The sequence below is a fragment of the Diplotaxodon limnothrissa genome, linkage group LG18, assembly GCF_057381915.1.
Source record: "Diplotaxodon limnothrissa isolate DT_005_m linkage group LG18, D_limnothrissa_male_GT1.1, whole genome shotgun sequence".
NCBI lineage: Eukaryota > Metazoa > Chordata > Actinopteri > Cichliformes > Cichlidae > Diplotaxodon > Diplotaxodon limnothrissa.
Window position 1 is genome coordinate 23633649 of NC_140613.1, and position 20080 is coordinate 23653728.

The 20080-nt window shown below is 41.2% G+C and overlaps 1 protein-coding gene across 1 annotated transcript; it reads right to left on the reverse strand.

The window, feature by feature from the left end:
* Positions 1 to 2674: 2674 nt before the first annotated feature.
* angptl4 (angiopoietin-like 4) lies at positions 2675 to 8769 on the reverse strand. The gene is made up of 7 exons (XM_085377894.1): positions 8156 to 8769; positions 7275 to 7385; positions 7070 to 7151; positions 4495 to 4608; positions 4308 to 4403; positions 3843 to 4127; positions 2675 to 3736 (listed from the first exon to the last, which is right to left on the reverse strand). Exons 1-7 carry the CDS (start codon positions 8681 to 8683, stop codon positions 3552 to 3554), a joined length of 1401 nt encoding a protein of 466 aa, XP_085234020.1. The 5' UTR covers positions 8684 to 8769; the 3' UTR covers positions 2675 to 3551.
* Positions 8770 to 20080: the final 11311 nt, after the last annotated feature.

Below are 20080 nucleotides of genomic sequence, written 5' to 3' on the forward strand. Positions count from 1 at the left end.
GAAACTTAAATAGTGGCTGATCAGCCCACAAAAACAGGAAAAGGGGTAAAACACACAAAACCTAACTAAACCAAACATAATGAACTCCAATTCCCCCCCATGGTCCCGAGTTATGGCGTGAACCAATTTGTAGCCTTCCTTTAAACCTCGCTCCGCCCCTTTTCCACCTCTTGGCTCCTTAATCAAGGGACTGGAACAGCTGCAACTAAGGTAACTCAGAAAACAAAAGATTAATCATACATAACAGTGTAAACTAAAATGTGCGCACTTATTTTAGAATGCAGCGTTATGTGGATATATGAATTAACTAAACCAAAACCAGTTATTTATTGTCCTGTAAATAAATTCCTATATTTAAAGAAAGAAATGTGAATGCAATATTACTTATAAGCCTCTACACTAACATGGTGGGTATTACCACTGTGTGGCTGTAAGTGCAGCCATCACATCTTATTAGTGCAATTAGACATTTAGGCATGTAGCCATGGTCAAAGCAGCCTTTTAAAGGTCAACCTGGACAATAGAATAAGGAATGAATAGTGATTTAAGTGACTGTGATTCAGAAACTGCTGATCTACTCGGATTTTCAAGCAAAATCTAGGGTTCATAGAGAATGGCCTGTTGTCCAAAACTGGACAACAGAAGATTGGAGAAATGTAGTCTGGTCTGATTATTCTGCAGCAAAATTCAGATGGTAGGGTCACAATTTGGCACAAATAGCACGAAAGCATGGATCCATCCTGCATTATATCAATGGTTCAGGCCAGTTGGCACACTTTTATGGCCCTTGGCACCAACTGAGCACCATGGACCTGAATATTGTTGAGCGTGGATCCATCTTCTGATGACTGCTTCCAGCAGGATAACACACCATGTCACAAAGCTCAAATCAAACTGGTTTCTTGAACATGACAATGAGTTCACTGTACTCAAATGGTCTGCAGAGTCACCAGATCTTAATCCAATAGAGCACCTTTGGGGTGTGGTGGAAGGGGAGATTCCCATCACAGATTTGCAGCAGCTGTGTGATGCTTTCATATCAATATGGACCAAAATCTTTAAAGAACATTTCAAACATCTTGTTTAATCAGTGCCATGAAGAATTAAGGCAGATTCGAAGGTTAAAAGGGGGTCCAACTTGGTACTAGCATGGTGTACCTAATAAAGTGACAGCTGAAAACTGGTTAGATTCGTTTAGTGAAAGGTCTTGATTAAGGTTAATCAAATCTGTCTACCAGCTCCATTAAAGCTAATGAATTATTCTGCTTCATCTGGTGTGTGCTTAATTTGTTTAAAACAAACAAACAGAAACACTGGACTGTTTCTTGGTAGGGAGTACAGCCAGACCGCTAATGCTTTGGATTGTACTGGCACTGTTCCCGAAAGAGCCAAAGAGAACAAAACAGCAGGAGGTCAACACAAATAAACCAAAAGCGCCTTAAGTGAAAGCTTTATTTATTTATTTATTGTTCAAATTAAAACTCTACTTAATTTATAGGCCCACCTTGACTTTGAACCATGAAAATCATTTTAGCAAGTTTACATTCATTCATATAAAACTTTGCAAATCAAATGGGAATAACAATATTTAGACTATCCCAATGTCTGGGCTTAGAAGCCCCCCACCACCACGACCAAAAAAATAAATAAAAAAATAGAGAGATATTTAAAGGTGTTAGACAAATGCAAATAGGTTTGTGTTGCCACAGTTTCTTAATATGCCCTAAAAGTACATTTCAAGAATAAATTGGTTTTAGTTTTGATTTAGAGAGTTGCAGAAAGAACACTTTAAATGCATGCTAAATGAAAAAAATGGTAAACCTTATTTACCAAGGTTTAAAAAAACAAAAACAAAAACCTGTTCCCATGCCTTACAGTCGCCCGAGCAGACAGTCACCACAACAAGTCACCAAATGCTTTCCATTTGCAGGAAGTGCTGTCCCGTTCTTTTTACATCACCCAAGCTGTGACATCAGGCCGTCGACTTTCACTGGCAACACCGTAGCCCAGAAGAGAAAGGCGAGTTGAGATGAGGGTAAACTCCTTCAGATCAGCTGTCTCAGATGTTGATCTTGACCCGGCTGTCAGTTCTCGGAGGATCACTGTGGATGAAGCACATTAACAGTAAGCCTGACAAGGATGTAGAAGGTGGTGCTCTGGAAATTAAAGCTGACACCTTGGAGCTACTAAGGTTTGCTTCCAGGTATAAGCTGCTGATCGAGAGGTCTGCTACGTGCGGCTGCGGTTTAGTGCAGATGTGTGTTTGCGCGGTTAGCAAACTCAGTGTTGTGTTACAAGTGTAAGAAAAATAAATATCAGTTTAATTACATGAGGTAGCCACAATGTGAAATCAGACTACATGCCTTGCATCACATCTTGGTTATGGATTTACTGCAAAATGCAAGAAGTTTTCTTTCCCACTGTCGCCCTTGGTCATCTGATTCTTGGGGTTTTGCATGTACAGCATCTTGAGGTGACTGTTGAGGTTTGTGGCTGTGTAAATAAAACTGAATTGCATTGAACATAACAGAGATAAAGTGCACACAGATATTGGTTTCAATCAGTTTTATTGGCTCTTTATGGCCCCAAATCTTTCTCTTAAAAAAAACCAGAACATAAATTACAAACAGCATATATAGATAGATAGATATATACATTTATCAGGTGATTTTTTTTACAACATTTAAATAAGGAAAAAAAACATCTACAGTAGCTCTCAAGTCTTAAGGACACAGATAATATCACTGGACAACAGTAACAGTTATAGTTATGAAAACAGTCCTTCAAATACTACTTACAAAAACTCGTCTTAAAAGTAGTCAATATGACTTATTATCAACAACATCTCCACAGGAAAATCAGAACAACTCAGTTAAGAATAGTTTTCGACTGATTCAAATTTGCAGGCAGAACGTGCAGTATGTGGTACAAAAGGCTGGAACAGTGTTTCTGCATCTAGTTTACAGTGAAGTACAACTTTACACAATGCTTCTGTCGTCATGTTCACGTAGAAAATGACTGTTTTAATTAAGTCTCCATTTGGTCTGCCCCATTGGGTTTAAAAGGCTTGCTTGATGCATGCTGCATGGTTTTTTTCTTTCCTTTTTATTAAAAATCTGACAGTCCTTGCTACATTCAAACTTATCAACAGACCGCATACACAGCTGACACCTCACATGTGATGAGGAGTCTGGACTTGTTGGAAAAGCTTCTTTGCTTACAGCTCACTGGACAGGCTGGGACACGCTGTGATGGGACGTCCTGTTGACTGGGAGCACCATCTTCAAACCAGCAGAAAGAAACTGCGCAATGCTACGACATATTAATTTTTTTTTAAAATTCCATTGCACGTTTTAGCTTTGTCTCTTCTGTGGCCATCAATGCCGGGAAGGAATCTGCTCATCTTCTCTGGAGAACAGTCCTGATTTTGAGGGCTGTAGCTCTCAGATTAAGTCCCTAAAGGGAGATAACCAAGGAAGTGGCAAGCTCTACCTCATCAACCAATAGTTCTGCTTCTTACAACCCTTCTTGTTTTTGCCTCGTCTGGTTTTTTATGATTTGCTCTCGATTGCAGCGGGAGCAATCATCATCATACTGGATTTCAAAGGGTAGTAACGGCCTCTCCAAGTCTTCCAGAAGATGCCTTGCTTTCTCTGGTGCCGCTGCTTGGGAGGAGGACTCTGGAAATATCTGCCATTCAAGTTGGAGCGCCCACAGTTACTGAACCACCAACCACCTAGAAAAAACAGGACGATATTAGGTTAGTTGATGCGTTTTTACTGGACTCTATGTGAGCCACATCACGAGTTAATATCTGAAGGATGTTCATCATTGTATCTTACCAGAGAGGTGCTTGGCACAGTTGGTGTCACTTTTCTGGTCATTGTCCTGGTCATGGGTGGAAAAAGGCAGACCAGAGGCGGTGTCAGTGGCCAGGGAGCTCTCGAGGTCACTGAAAGTGCCACCCTTCTGAATCTGGAGGGAATATTTGGTTTCCTGTCCGCCCAGTTGGAACGGGAGACGGACGGTTGCAAGGTCATCCACCCAGTCAGAGAGCTTGATGTTGAGGATGTAGCTGCCATCTTTGGCAATAGAGTAAATCTTCTCTAAACCTAACCAGAACTCTCCTGGAGAGGAAGGAAAGAAGAGGAGTTTGAGCTCTGTTTGCATGTGGTCCATTTCAGGTTTAAGTGCTAAAATGTTTTTGGAGGGTATTTCTGTCCACTGATGCAACGTTACTAAAAGGCAGATAACCTGTCTGAACACTGTACCAATCAGCCAGTGAAATAAAATTCAAAAGCATTTACCATTCAGGCTGCCGAAGCCTTTCTCGTAGGCATCCCACAGCTGGTCAAAGTCCACTGAACCATCTTGGCGCCTCTGAATCACTGTCCATCCGCCGTCTGGATAGAAAAACAGAGAAAGAATGATCAGAACATATTCCATCTGATGAAACAGCAGGTTCAAAATCTAAAGGAGTTTTGCTCCACGTACCAGCTGTCATCTCACAGAAGACTTCAAAGGGCTCTGAGTTTGCTGGCTGGATGGTGTACACCCCACTGGTGGTCTCTCCTCTCATGAACAGCTCGTGACAGTCCGATGCAGTCTCTGGAAAAAGAACAAAGAAGAAGGAAAAAAAGTTAAAACTTGGACTGTATCACGGATGCCTTTTTCCCTGAATGTGCTTTAGACATGCTGCCTTTTTAGTCCAACCGCTGTGTTCAGATTTCGCCCCAGCTCCCTCAAATGTTTTTATTTTGGTTATCCTACCCAGCTTTCAGAAATAGGTCATTCACAGTTAGTGAATCTTTCAGTAATGGGCTGCTGCACACTTCGAGTAGAGTGTTTTCAAATAAGACTATATCTCCAGGGGAAAGAAAAATAAAAGCTTATCACTATGTCTGGAGATATGAGTGTGTTCCTGATAAAAACAAAAAACAAAAACTTTGACCTAGCTTTAGCAGGACTGTTGTAAACATGACCTTTCTCCCAGTTCCCAGGCAGCCTGCCCTCTTTAAGTGCTGGGCTGTGCAACCTATAGAGTTACATACTCCTATCCTTTACATTCCTCTACAAACCCCCCGCCCTCTCGCTCGTGCATCCGACCCCCTTCCTCCCCCTTGGCTTGTCACACCTCCCTCACGTGCACAGCAGCCGCTTGGTGACGAAGATGTGCATGGCTGCTGCATGCATGGGGAATGATCACAGCGTGGTGTAGGGATGAGGGGGGCTGTTATTGTATGCACGTGCCAGAGCTGGCACGTGCTTTAATAAGGGATGAGGCTAATTGCACCCCTGGCATAATCCTTTTTTAGTAAGGATGACATCATGTAGAGCAGTTTAATATCCTGCCAAAGCCTCGTCACAATTTACTGTGCATATATATAGATTTAAATTTGGTTGTTCTAGTTGTTTCAGTGAAAGCTCATCAGCTGATCACACAGTAGCAAAATCTGTTTGTGTGAGGTGACCTTTTCTTCTTTAGAGAAATGAACTCTTGTTGTGGTGACTGTCTGCTCAGGGGTCAAGGGTTCTCCTGAACTTTAGCACATTTCTAATTCATTATAATTGGAAATAAGGAGGAGATGGGGTGGCTGGGAGGTGCACAGGGATGGGGGAGGAGAGGACGACCAAAGGGAAAGGAGGCTCAGGAGGAGGAATGCCTGTTTGATTGTTGTAGGGCAAAGGTTGCTCATTCTTCAGGGATGTAAAAATGTTTGTTTAACAGAAAAAGGTGGGACATCTTGGAAATGGGGAGGAGGTGAGTGTCTTCAAAACAACATACGATATCTGTACAAAGTTCAGAGATAAATTTAGCTTGCCTTTCCCCTTTGTTTTCCTTTATTATTATTATTATTATTATTATTTTAGTTAAGACCCAAGGTGAGAAATCTGAACAAGAGTCCAAGAAAACCTTGTTGCCCTTTCCCTCCTCCACAGCGCAGAAATGATCTGCGCGTAATCCTGGCATGCTGTCTGACCCTGACTGAATTCTCCCAGAGACCAGCAAACTTTCCCCCAGTTGAAACCTTTCCAGAATAACTCTCCCCCATCCCTGAATCCTGCAGATGTCAGAGCTTTATGGTGTAATTGTGATTTCAATGACCGAACTCTAATGTTACCTCAGCCACATTCACCTTTCACCTAGTTCACACACATGGCTATTACAACCCGAGAATTCAGTTTGAATATATCATTTTCCATTTGTATTCATTCATAATTACTGCAATTATTCCATATGTGCAGATTTCAGCGTTATTTAAAACTAAAAAGGAATAAAATGAGATCTATATCTAATCTGATAGAAAGCTCAGAGTTTCTTATCGCTTCCCCATTTGTTCAGCATCCAGTCCAGTCTGGATGAAACCAGTCATTCATGCTGGTTCAGTCACAGCAGCTGTTTGGCGTGCCTGCAGTCTGAGAGCCTTTCATAATTACTGTAAACCACAGTATCAGAGGTGCTGACTAAACACCTTACTAATTTCCCGTACAACTCCTGCAGCGATATTCCAGCAACTTCCTGTTGCTATTGTGATTAAAATCCCTCAAATGTACGATAGACTCAGCTTACAATTAAACAAACAAACAAACAAACAAAAAACCCCAAATCTATACTTTATATTTTAAATATGTTGTACACGTGACTGTGTTAACCCTCTCAGGCTCAAATTAAGTTTTTTGTTGCTAATGCACAACCAAGTCCTGCAGTGCTACTTCTGAGTAAAAGAAACTCATAAAATATGTATGTGGGGTGATCAGGTTGTTAGTTCTTAACTGTTGCAAATCTGCAACGTCTGCCTGGAGAGGGTTAATGCTATATCGTATTTAACGAGTAATAATAATATTTCAGTCGCTCTCAGGGATTGCACCTGTTGGTATTTTTGGCGTCACGCTGAGCTGATAAGCTTGTCCCGAATTAATTAGTTTCCTTGATTTTAATTGCTAGTGATTTAAGCTTCTTTGTGGCCTTACTAGACAGATGGTCTGTTACATTTGGCGTCAGATTTTGTAGAGTCGACTTAAGACAGTGTCAAGGGGGGGATTTTGGACGCTTTTTGGCTTTACTTACCGGCCGGCGAGTCGCGCTGCTCCGCGACACCACCCTCGGATTTGCTGCTCCGCTGGGAGGCTTTCTGTCTTGACTGCTGGATCTGAAAAAGGTTGCAAATCAGTGATGAGACAAAAAAAATGACAAAATAATAATAATAATAACGATAAAGATGTTTAAAGAATTTTTTGTGCAAGCAGTGTGCGTAAATGTGGCGCCTGCTTACTTCACTCTGCAGGGTCCTGATGCGCACGTTCTGTTTGTCAAGCTTATCCTGCTGAAGTCTGATGCGCTCCATCAGATCATCAATTCGTCTGTTCTGGGCCTCCAGCATGAGCTGACAGAAAAATATGACACAGGTGCAACAATATTAATTATTATATCATTTTTATTCGACGACGTGTTTGTGCGTAAAATAAATCCATCGCTCAAAGGAGGTCCTCCAGTTAACACCGCAAATAGGGTACCCGTAAGTTTCAAACTGTTGCTTGAAACTTGTTATTTTATCCTACAATGACAAGCCAATAGTGTGTAGGTGTAGTTATGTAACCCATTCGCCGCTCGGGATTTTCCAGCTCACCATACAAAGCTCTCCGACTCACACAATGCTTTGTAAACGAAGCTTTGCTAAGAAAGCAAAACTTTCATGAGCCCCTTCAGTGTCTGTGCTGCAAAATGCAACGGAACGGAAAATTCTTGCATCTGATGCTGGCAGAGCCTTTTTATCCGGCAGCTCTGTCTGCACGTACTGCACGTTTATCCGCGCCTGCAGTAGTAACCTTCCACTCCGGCTTACCACCACCCGCTGCTTACGCTCTGTTTAATTTTATTTAGGACCACTGAGTGTTCAGACACCCCCCACCCCACACACACACAGACACACACACCTTGTAATCCTTGGATGCTGTAAATCCACTGACTTGATAACCAGTGCAAAATCCCTTTGTACTTTGAGGGGCCTACATGGAAGTATCTTAACTCTAAGAAAAATGGTTTGCACACAGTGGAAAAGCTTCATTTCAGATAATTTCCCTCCCAGACTAACTTTCATTCAACTTATCCAACATAGTTCTAATGATCATCATTAACCTACACACATAATCTTACCTGGATGTTGTGAGCATCACTGCTGTTCTTGGCACCAGCATTCATGTCAGACATCCCTCCATTTCCCTGCAACATGCCGTCCACCTTCTCCTCCAGGCGGCTGAGTCTTTCACTCATTGTCCTTCTCTCCTGCTGCATCTCCTCTGCCTTATCCCTCAGCTCGGCTGTGACATTCAGCACCTGCCCCTCTCTGTCTTCCAGTCCCTGGGCCCGAGCTTTCAAAAGCTCCCCCTCTGCTTGTAGCCTCTGGCTTTCCTTCCCCAGTTCGCTCACAGTGCGATTGAAGACTTTCAGTTTGCTTGACAGGTCCCTCATCTGGATTTTAGTTTTGTCCACATGCTCCTTCAGCCCCTGGCCCAGTTGCAGGAGGCCGTGGGCAAGGACGTTAACATCATCCCATGCTGCATACTGGACACGCTTCTCCTTGGTAGCACCACCAGAGCTTGAGGCTCTTTTCCTCTCCACTGGGAAACTTGTGGCCATGAGCACCACCAGGCAGAGAGTCAGAGTTGCCAGTGTTGTCTTCATTTCTGCCGTTTTACTAAACTTCTGAAATACGTCTGTAAACTGTGCACAGAATTGTGCAGTGTCCTGCCTTCTCTTCTCGAATTGGATCTGATAGTTCAGGTTCCTGGATAAACAAGCTCAGTGCTGCTATTATATAGTTTCTCAGCCGTCAAGTCAAAGCTGTGAGCCGCCTGCTATTGGCCAGCTGAGGAGAAGGAGGCGTGCAGTCACTCTCAGGTTTCTGTCCCTCCTCCACCTCTCTGTTAACTCTTCCTGTCAGAGGCTGACGCCAGAAATGATAAAGTGGTGTTCATCTCTGTGCGCTGGGAGACAGGACAGTTGTGTACCCTTCTATGATTTGTAATAGTAGTATAGTCTGATCATTATGATTGTAATATGATTATGAGTACATGAACAGTTGACAATGATATCAGAAGCCAGATAAAAGGTTATATTCTTTGATGAACAATGTGGTTCTGTGTTTGGTGAGTTTGTGCTGGATAAAGATGAAGCACAGACCTTTACTGAGCTTCTTCATTGTGTCCTTAGTTCATGCTGACAGTGAAATAGCTGAACTTCTTTTATTCATCATTTAAAATCAAGCCAGCATTCAATTTTCTGTGTTCTTCTGTACTCGCTTGTATTATTTAGTTCATGTGCCTCATGCTGTTTTTATTTTAGCAGATAGCAAGCTGTGAAAATGTCAGAGTCAAAATGTTACAGCTGTGATTCAAATTAAAAATACGAGAGAAGGTGCACGATGACCACAAATCTATCCATACCTGAATTCTAAATTAATCTCTCTTCACAGTAAACTTTGAAATATTTAAAATTCATACCACTGAAATGAAACCCATTAATCTGAAACGAGCGTCTTTAGCTGAATATTTTTATTCATTAATGGATTTATTGTTGAGCAACTTACATTTTTTATTAAATGTCAGAAAACAGTGAAACCGCACGTTTGTCCACTGAAATCTTAAATTATCTTTTGTGTTAAACACTAAAAAAAACCTCACAATCACCCAGTTTCCAAAAATATAAATAATCTTCAATTATTCATCTTGGAGACTTTGGGACAAAGAAATTAAAATGAAAAAAATTGCTTTAAAAATACCAAGAATGGGTAAAGATAAAATTAAATAGCTATTGAATTTCTCCTCTGACATCCTATTGGGAAAAAGTCAGTCCAGAGAAATGGCTATTTAGTCTTTATCTGGATTTTTCTTTATCATAACTCCTTGGATAATACAAGGAATGTGTGTCATCGGAAGAGGAACATTCGTATTATTTGGCCTGAGGTTCTCCATAGTAAAGATCTGCTGCTGCTCAGAAGCCTTGAGCACTGTGAGAATTAGGGGAAAGTTCACACGGCACAGAGACTGTCAATATTACGGGTTCTAGGTTTTTTTTTTTTTTTAAACAACCTCTATTGGCAACCCTACGTGATCTGGGGGGAGACCACAAATGAAGGTCCTGGTTAACCCTCTCCTGTCTGCAGACCAGACTAAGTAGGTGAAAGGTGACTCAGAGACTGCTGACAGTGCTGGGATGGGGAAACTCAGCACCCTCATTCATGGACTGGAATGCAACAAACATTCATTATTTTCCCCCCAAAGCCTCAGCAGGGTAGGGGTTTCCACTGAAAGCCCTCAGTGCTCCGGTTAAAAATAGGCTTTTCTTGTTCAGTTTTATGCCCTTCATGTAATAGGAGCGCTGAGGTCAACCCACACACATTTACCTTTGTTTCTCAAACTGACGCACTGCAGGGATGATTCATATCCTCTCAGTTACAGTAGAGCAGGATTATCACTGAACGTAAACATCTTCTGTATATTTACTGAATTTATCTTTTTTTTACAGTTTAATGAAAGGCCAAGTGGTTGTAGAGCAGGGACAAGCAGGATTACTGCATAACAAAAAACAGACTCGATTCATCCAACAATTCCTGTAATGAACCCGATGACTGTCTGGTTTACGTGTGTCATGATGGTACACGCTGATTACCCACCAGCCTTTACGCAGTCCTTCAGGACAATACAGAACTTGGGAGGGATGTGAGCTACAGTAAGGATTACTTTTTACCTGTAAAGATTGCTAAATATTCCATCTGTCATGTGTGGAAAAAAACAAGCTGTTTGAATGTGTCTGTTGAAGGAGACCTTGACATGCAGCACACTGGACCGTTTCAGACTGTCTAAAAGAAATGTTGTCTTTCAGATATTTAGATTTCATCAGGGGTAGAAGTAGTCAGATGCTTTACTCAAGTACACACAAGTATTTTCACAAACTGTGCTCATTACCCACAGCAAAGCCGTCTCTTCTGTTCTATATCATTTAATTATGTGATTTATAGCATGCTGCAGGTACACTATTAACATTAAGCTGCATTTTAATGTTTACATCTATTGACATGCTGCTGGAAACTTTAATCAGTGCCAGTGTTATTATATTTTATAAGATCATATGTGTAGAGTTTTAATGTATACGACAAATGGTAACTGCGATCCAAAAAGTGTAAAGTAAAAAGTACACGATCTATCAAAATGTAATGGACTTACGACACAAAGTAGCTACTGGAATTACTCAAAGTATGTACAAGTACCCCAGAGCTTAGTATTCGAGTAAAAACAAGAATAAAATCAGCTCAAACATGAAGATCTGAGGAGCAGACAGTTTATATATTTACCCCAGAACAGACAAAAACTGTTGTTATCATTTTTTAAAAATTTGTTTAATGCCATGGATGTTAAACAGTGTGGGAATCAGTCTCCCCCGTTTCCTCCGAGCGAGTGTGTGTCCCTGCTCATCACCGCATCCACACCTCACTGCCACAGCTGCTTATTCAATTTCCCAAAATGGCCGCTCCCATCTCTGGCCGGCATGCTGACCTTTTACCCAGATTCCAAACACAGAACATCTGTAAATCCTAGTGCAGCCCCCCCTTCACCCCCACAGACATGGTTGTGCACGAGGGAATGGAAAATGGGAAGAATGAAAGAAGAAAAAAGAAAGAAAAGCAGGTGCTGGAGGCAGTAAACCGATTCTCATGGGCTGGCTGTTTCACGAGGTTTTTGGGTGATTTACATCACAGTTTTTTCCACTTGTCTTTGCTGGAAATTCACATCCAAAAAGATTTAAATGAATAAAACAAAAATAAAAATGAAAAACTGAAGAAAAACCCAGAGGAAAGAAAACAATTGAAGCTTCTTCTTTCATGTCCCAGTTTGAAGAGATGATAAATATATGATCACACAAGGCAGGCTCAAACACACACACATCATGAGATATTCATGAGGAGCAGGAAAGCAGTGACCTTTCGAGCCGACTGCACAGCCGGCGAATGGAGCTCATGACTGCTCTGTGATTGCCTCAGTGAAGATGGATTAAGGATGAAACTCTAGACGAATAGGCCTGCGTACAACAGGACTGGTCATCGATAAAAGGCTGGTTTTATTTATTTATTTATTTTTAATAATAGGGGTGACATCAGAATTATATATATAGCTTTTACTTAAACTCAATTTTAACTATTGAATATAGCACCAAATCACAACAACAGTTGCCTCAAGCCACTTTATATTATAAGGCAAAGACCCTACAATAATACAGTTTTACTCCTGGTGTATTAGTTTTTTTTATTTAAAGGAACGGTAACATGAAAGGTGGCCCTCATAGTCATGGAACATGAACTATAAGAGATCCATAGTGGATTGCAGCCACAGCTAATTAAACATTTATTCAAATTTACAGTTATAAATCAGACCGGTGTTTCTGACACTACAGCAAAAAGTGGACATTTTAAAAATATACATCTTTGAAGACATTTATTTAAGCAGAGATATACTCAGGCACCATCCAGATGTAGAGGGGAACTAGCTAGAACCAGTTTTCCAGCTCCTGTCCTCCAAATAAATGCCAAAGAAAATGCACTTCTGCCTCCCAGTGGCCAGAAGCGAGAGCATACCCTGCCTACTTGCTCAACTTTGACTTGTACTCATCTGTCTACAAGGAGGGGTGATGGCGGTGGTGGGTCTTCAGTGCCTGCTCTACTGCTTTCGCCTTAAGCACTGCATACTGAATGCGACGCAGCATCGAGCGAATCAAAACCTGCCAGTTTCTTTTAAGCCTCCAGCTGTCCTGAAACACGAGGTGTGACTTGTTTCACCTCCAGCTGGGTTCATTGGGTACATAGAAGAAGCGGATACAGGGGGATAATAGAAATAAACAGTTCAATACATGGACCTGTTTACATATTGCATGTTCCAAGAGAATCCTTCAGTGTCCACACACTAAATGCCAGATTTTATGCCTGTTTGTGAACTTTAACAACCTGCTTAACCGAACTGTGATTTCTCAGTTCTTTAGTAAAATCATGGAGCCATTTTTCTGTTTGAGTTCAAAACATTTGGGACAAAAAACAAGTTATGTAAGGTAACAGAATGAACAATTACTATTGCTCTTTTTGTGCAGCTGACAAAACACACAGTCTACTGCGTGTCTATATAATTATTCGTTCTTGCAGAGCACACAGACAAACACCTTTTACAAGTCACCTCACCTCAGGCGCACATGCACAGACATGCTGCAGGATACAAAAGAACATGGTGCTTCTGCTCGACTGACAGCTTTGGATATTTTAACTTCTCCGATTGGACATATAAGGAACACATGCAGACAGATGCTGGATGCTTTTCCCTCAGTGTTTTTATTTTTATTTTTTTATTGCTTATGGACTAAATGAGTAACCCAGATGCAGGAAGCAGAAAAGTACAGAATGTAGCCCACACATTTTCCATTTTGGAAAATTTAGATATGTATAGACTGTGGCTGAGAACAGCAGCTGTCTTCCCATCATACAATTTTTTTTCTTTTGATGGTGCCGGAGATCCACAGTGTTTTACACACTTTTGGGGTTAAACCAAGTACACTGAGCAAACTAATGCTATCTATTTAAGACTTTGAATAGTAATAGAGTCGTCCTCAGGCTAAATTCTGTTAGACTATGCAGAGAAATGTAATATCAGGACAGTTGGGTGACAGATTGCACCAAGAATTTGAGTCAATTCTGCAGCGTGATGTGTTTTTTTCCTCCCTTCTGGCCACAAAATCCAGAGTTACACAACAGCTATAAAAGCACAGCACCAAGATGAACTGCTGGGATGGTTACTAATGAAAGCAACCAGAGAAGCCATTGAGAGAACAGCCCAAAAGCTGCTTTTTCACATCTGTGCAACGCTAACTGGTCCCAGCAATTCAATTCAATTCAATTCAATTCAATTTATATAGCACCAAATCACAACAATAGTCACCTCAAGGTATTTATATTGTAAGGTAAAGACGCTACAATAATACAGAAACCACAACAATAAGACGACCCACTATGAGCGAGCACTTGGTGACAGTGGGAAGGAAGAACTTTCTTTTCTGGAAGAAAGCCCTGGTATGCCACGTCTTGGAATGATACTGCCTAAGTTAAGCATATATATGTAAATAGAATTCGTCCTAGCGTTGAACCCTGTGGTACTTCATAATTAACCTTTACTTAGGAATGACTGCCACTTATTTTCTTTCTTTAAAAAAAAGAAGACAAAATTCTCAATATTGAAAATAACTAGTGTACTTCCAAAAATGTAAATCTAACGCCCGCCTAGCTCTGCACAAATAGACAACCAAAAAATATTCTCCTCACAGCAACTCTAAACATTTACAGGGATCATGGTGTATCTTTTTTAATCAGAACAAAAGTGTTTAAATAAGGAAGACCTGCCCCATGTTTGAGGTCAGGTAACAGTCTCTGAGGCTGTAACTCTCTCATTTATTAAAGCACAGATTTTATGTGGAGTGAGATCAAAAACCTAATCAGTTCATTTCTATATATTCCTTTAACAGTGTGTACATACCAAGGAATATACAAGATGCTCTGAAAATATAAGCCACGGGAGAACAAAAAGAGTTTACGTGAATTCCTAACTAAATGCTGCAGCTGGAAATAAATAGAAACACATATCTATATTGGCTTGGGATTGTGCAGAAATGAGGCTGCGGGCTTTGAATGATCTCTCCAGAACCCGTCTTTTACATTTTATGGACTTAAACCGCAAATCTCTGTGGCTGTTTAGTCTCCTTGGGGTTTCAGAGGATGCAGCTTTGTTCCTTGTTTGTCCCCAAAATGAGCCCCTTGGTGTGTACCCCAGTTACCGAGCCTGATTCCCATGAACTAATCGGCCTCTTATGAAACATTCACGCACGCACACTGAGTTCACCACGGCGTAAGAAGCACTTTGGGTCACAGGGTGTAGGTCGCTAATCACAATGATACTAATTCACTTCTCAATTAATTCTAATCAACAGGAGTGGAGGTGGAAGAGACTCTTGAACTGAAGTGGGATCTGACTGTGAATGAGGCTTTTTGTGGGATAGCTGAGGGTACTGGCAGACAACCTCCCCAGCGTTAAGCAGCTGGTGGTTTGCAGAAGAAAGAGAAGGAAAGTAGGCTTGTGTTACAGAGTGTTATTGCTAAATAGTGGAGGCTCTGACCCATGAGTGTGTCCGAGCAGATGTGCACTCTTTAGCACTGACATTTCTGCAGGAATCGTGCTCTTATGTCTCTTATTCCTGCTGCGAAAATGACAATACGCTAAATTTGTTTGCAGTGAAACCGCCCACCTCCTGTGAGAAGACAGTGTCTTTCTCAGGAAATGCACCACTTGAACCACTTCAAGATTTATAAGATTCCACATTGAGTGCATGACCTCTGACCATCTGCTGAATCCCCATTAAAACCCAGAGTGACTGCCTTGATCCGCGTTAATCCAAATCCAGAATCCTAATTGGAACTGTGGCACCAGAAAGCAGTTCAGGCCTTGCTTTTTTCCCTGTGTTTTCACAAGTAACGGTGCAAATCAGAGCTATTCTTCTCAGCAGTGCAGGAATGGAATTAAAAGAAGCAGTAATAATAATAATAATGCATAAACAACAGTTTTAGCCAGTATGTTATTTTGTGTGTTTTTTTCTTTATTGTGGTAAATAAAAATAATTTTGTTTTTTCACCTGGGCTGAAAGTTGGTACATAATCTTTTCTACACATAATAGAAGGAAGATCATTCACCTGAGTTCAGATAGACAGAGAGAGTAACATCCAATTGAAAATTTGGTAAAAATTTTTTGTTTTAAACTTGGATTTTAGCACGGCAACTTCCATTAAAGCGTGGGTGCTGGGTGTGTCAGCAGCTTGGGCATTTACAGCCATATTTTGATTTTCTGTGGCTCTACAAACCCATGTAATAAATGCAAAAATCTTTCAGGAATGTAATATAAACCCTAAATGCAACACCACTAGAACTTAACTCTTCAGTGACCTCTGTAAAGTTTTAGCATGTGCCATCGACTGCATATTGTGCGTGCATTCAAACTGTCATAATATGTCTCTTTCTGTATTTTAGAGAGCACATCTAACCCAGATAACATTTGTTTAAGCCCGCTGGCCACTGTGGTATGTACTGTACATGACGCTACAATAACAAGCAGTGATGAGCAGCATATTGATTCATTTCTTTACCTACAAGCTGTGATCCATATGAAGAAATATTACAGCGATGTGGAGAGTGAGTGCTTACTGAACCCGACTGTACTTTTAAATCCCCCAAAGTCGTATAGCAGGGCCATAAGATGAGCCAGATCACATCACCCCACACAGACATTTTCACGTCTGGAATAATACATGATACCGTGCCAGTACTGAAGTTTTTCCAGCAGTTATGGAGCCAGAACACAAAGCCTTGTTGTTACAGTGTTTACTTAAAACCCTGTGCTACAGAGCTTCAAAACAGTGTTTTTTTTCATTACCGTCCCTCCACAACAGGCTTTTTATCAGACGCCAAGAATCTGACCATGTATGTGAGCCCGTCACTTTCCCGTCTGTGCGAGCACCTGCTGTTGTGCGGCGAAGTGTGAGATATTTTGCATAAGTCATGCACACTGTGTGTGTGTGTGTGGGAGTGGGGGCTGCTTTATAAAATAAATAAATAAATGAGTGAATGTATTCTGTTTCTGACCTTCACACAAGGAAGCTGTCCCCCCCTCTTTGCACTTTAGCTTACATAAAAGCAAATCAAGCATGTCCAAACTGTGTTTTGTATTTTATCACCCAGCTGCCTTCTTGTGCTTATATATTTCTTTTTTCTGTGGCATGCTGTTCATGGTCACATGGTTATATGTGCATTTCTTTCTGTCTGTATTCAGAGTTATAGTTCAGGCAAGGTCTTACGTGTTATTTCAGAACGATGTACTGTTTGTTTTTTTGTCCACAGTTGTGAATGAAAACCTGTGTGATTTTGCAAACTGATAAACTGATAAACAGAATCAGCATGTTCTGAGTGAAAGATGCACTGTGCATGCTTAAAAGTTTTTAATCTTTTTTTTTTTTTTTTTTTTAGCATTTCCCTCTTATAAAGATTCTCGTTGACACTGAATGTGAAAATCTGGCTAAGTGGACCAACCTCATTTTCCACAAATTAAAGGCAGGAAATAAGGATAACCGTTTCAAATGCAGAGTGTACTACAGTTCAGTAATCAGCAGGGATGGAGGGGAACAGGGAGGGTGCCAAAGAACTAGATACCAGCAGAGGGACTGAAAGAGAGGGGCAGGAAATGACTTCTAGTTACCTCTGGGGTTATTGTCTTCTGGGCCTATGTGTCCTATGGGCCCCATTTGTAAATTTCATGGCCTTGACCCAGGTCGTGGTTGGGTTCAGAGTGTGTACATCGGTGGCCTGTCTCTCCTTGTAGGTTCCATCACACCCCCTTTGGCCTTCCTGTTACCCTGCATGAGAAACAAAGCCCAAAGCCTTTAGCCAGGTTCCCTTATTTTCAGCGAGTCCCCTTCTAATATTTGTAAGAACGTTATCATGAAGGCATTCAAATAATACCTTTATACATACTATACTATTCTCAATGTATTTCTTGAGACCTTAAAGAACATACTGGTACAGAGGAAAGTATATGATGCTTTAAAAGAAGCCACAATAGCATTTGCTTTATTGATGGCTATATAACTAAGTACAAACAATTTAATAATGAACTATATGACTATAAACATTTTTACCTTTAGTTTGATACTTTTTGATGATACTAAAGTTGTATTTTGATCAAGCAGAATAGGAAACACTGTACTTTCGTGTTGTAGAAGATGCACTGTTAAACCCTTTTTATACTTACTGATACATTTAGCAACATTATTATTCATTGGGAGTTTTGGTTTAGGTCGTCTGCAGATCCACACACACACACCTTTCAGCTCTGTTGTCCTCGCCACCAACTCCAAAGCACACCAACAGCGCTACAGTAGCTGCACTTCTACAAGTCACAATGTCCTTGATTTCTTCCTGGTTTCTCTGGAACCGTGTTAAAGATCTGAGACAAACAGACTTGTTGTCTCAGACTGCTGATGTTTTCTCCTGGCTGGGTTAGACCTTGGTGGCATGCAGGCAAACAAGTAGAGACCGTGGGATGGATTTTCTTCTAACCTGCTGTATTTCTGCTTCAAAAAAAGAGTGGAAACAAGGACCGGTGGGAGATACGGGAGCGATAAGGAAGAGGTGGTAAACACATGCCAACTGAAGTTCTTGAAGGGTTGTTGACGCAGAGGGTTGGAGAGGGGCAGAATGACAGTGACGTAGGGGCCAAGGTGACAGCAAGTTGTTTTCGTGCATGGAGCTGCCGAAGACTGAAAACATAAACAGAGTAGGACTCTCTCCTCTTCCTTATGGACTACGTCTGTTGTTCCAGAGAACGCTGATTTTGAAGCGTTTGTGAGTAACAGTCAGCTACAAGCTGGAGTGTGTTTTCTGATTTGCAGGTAAAGCTCATTTGGGTAAATAACCACTTTAGGATAAATGGGGTTTATCAGGATTCATGTCTGAAGGTTGAAAAGAGACAAAGCAGTTTGTCTCTTCTCTCCTCTGTCCCTCACCTCTCTCACCGTGTTATTTTGTCTCCTTCAGGTTCTCCTGGAAAAGCCGTCAAGTGCCAGCACGCTCTCCCTTTACCCTGGCAGCTGAATAGATTCCAGGTATTAATTTGTGGCTTGGTGTCAAATTTCCTCTCTGGTTCCGCATATACTACACGCTGATCCTTTCTTGTAGAAGTCACAGATATTGTCTCAATCGTTTTAGAACTCAAACCGTTCAGTTTCACTAGCCACACTCAAGCCTGATTACTGACAAACCTGCTTAATCTAGAAACTACTTAAAGAGAAGGTATCTGACGAAGTGAAGCACTAAAAGATCTCAAAAAAGCAACACATTGTGCCTCGATCTAAAGAAACAGCTGAGAAATAAAGTCGCTGACATCTCTCAGAATGGAAAGGGGTTACAAAGTAATTTCTAAGGTGTTAGGACATCTCTGAAGCACAGTCAGACCTATTATTCACAACTGGAGGAAGCTGAAATTACTCCAAGAACATATTGATAACTCATCCAGGATGTCAGAAAAGAACCCAGAATGTAATCTGAAGACATGCAGGCCTATTTGCCACAGTTAAGGTCAGAGTTTATGATTCAACAATAAGAAAGAGAGACTGGGCAAAAGTGGCACCCATAGGAGAGTTCAAGGATAAAACCACTGCTGACCAAACGCCCCCCCACAAAGGCTCGTCTCACATCTTGATGATCCCAGAGGCTTTTGGGAAAATATTTGTCGACTGACAACACAAAAGCTGAACTTTTTGGAAAGTTTGAATTCTGTTATATCTGCATAAAAGTAACACAGCATTTCATGAAGCACATCATACCAGCAGTCGAACATGGTGGTGAGGATGTGATGGGCTGGGACTGCTTTGCTGCTTCACTTGGACAATTTGCCATAACTGATGGAACCATGAATTCTGTTCCCTACTAGAAAATCCTGAAGGAGGATGTCCGACCATCTGTTCATGCCCTGAAACTCAAGTATGCCTGGATTATAGGCTACCACAGAACAATGATCAGAAACACACCAGCAAGTCCACCTCTGAATGGCTAAAAACCAAAATGAAGGTTTCGGTGTGGCCTAGTAAAAGTCTGAACTTAAATCAAAGATTAAGATGCTTTGGCCTGACCTTAAACAGATCGTTCATGCTCAAAAACTCTTCAGTGTGTCTGATTTAATTATTTCTGGAAAGAATAGTGGGCCAAAATTCCTCCACATGGGATGTGAAAGACCCATTGTCAGTTAAAAGAAGTGCTTGATTGCAGTTCTTGCTGCTACGGTTGGCACAAACATGTCAGTGTGACGAATGTGCATAAAACTATGAAATCATGAAGGGGGTAAATACTTTTTCACTGCACTGTATGTCTGAAAAAGGCACCCAAGTGTTTAAGTTGAACTCAGCTTTGCACACAACCTGTCTGTAAAACAGGCCAAGGTAAAATAGGAGAT

Excerpts from the sequence above, each read along its gene's own strand:
- angptl4 (XM_085377894.1), bottom strand. The coding sequence starts at position 8,683 with ATGAAGACAACACTGGCAACTCTGACTCTCTGCCTGGTGGTGCTCATG. Across the intron at positions 7,386-8,155 it reads GTGATGCTCACAACATCCAG|CTCATGCTGGAGGCCCAGAA; the intron begins GTAAGATTATGT and ends TTTTTCTGTCAG. Across the intron at positions 4,128-4,307 it reads AGGCTTCGGCAGCCTGAATG|GAGAGTTCTGGTTAGGTTTA; the intron begins GTAAATGCTTTT and ends CTTCCTCTCCAG.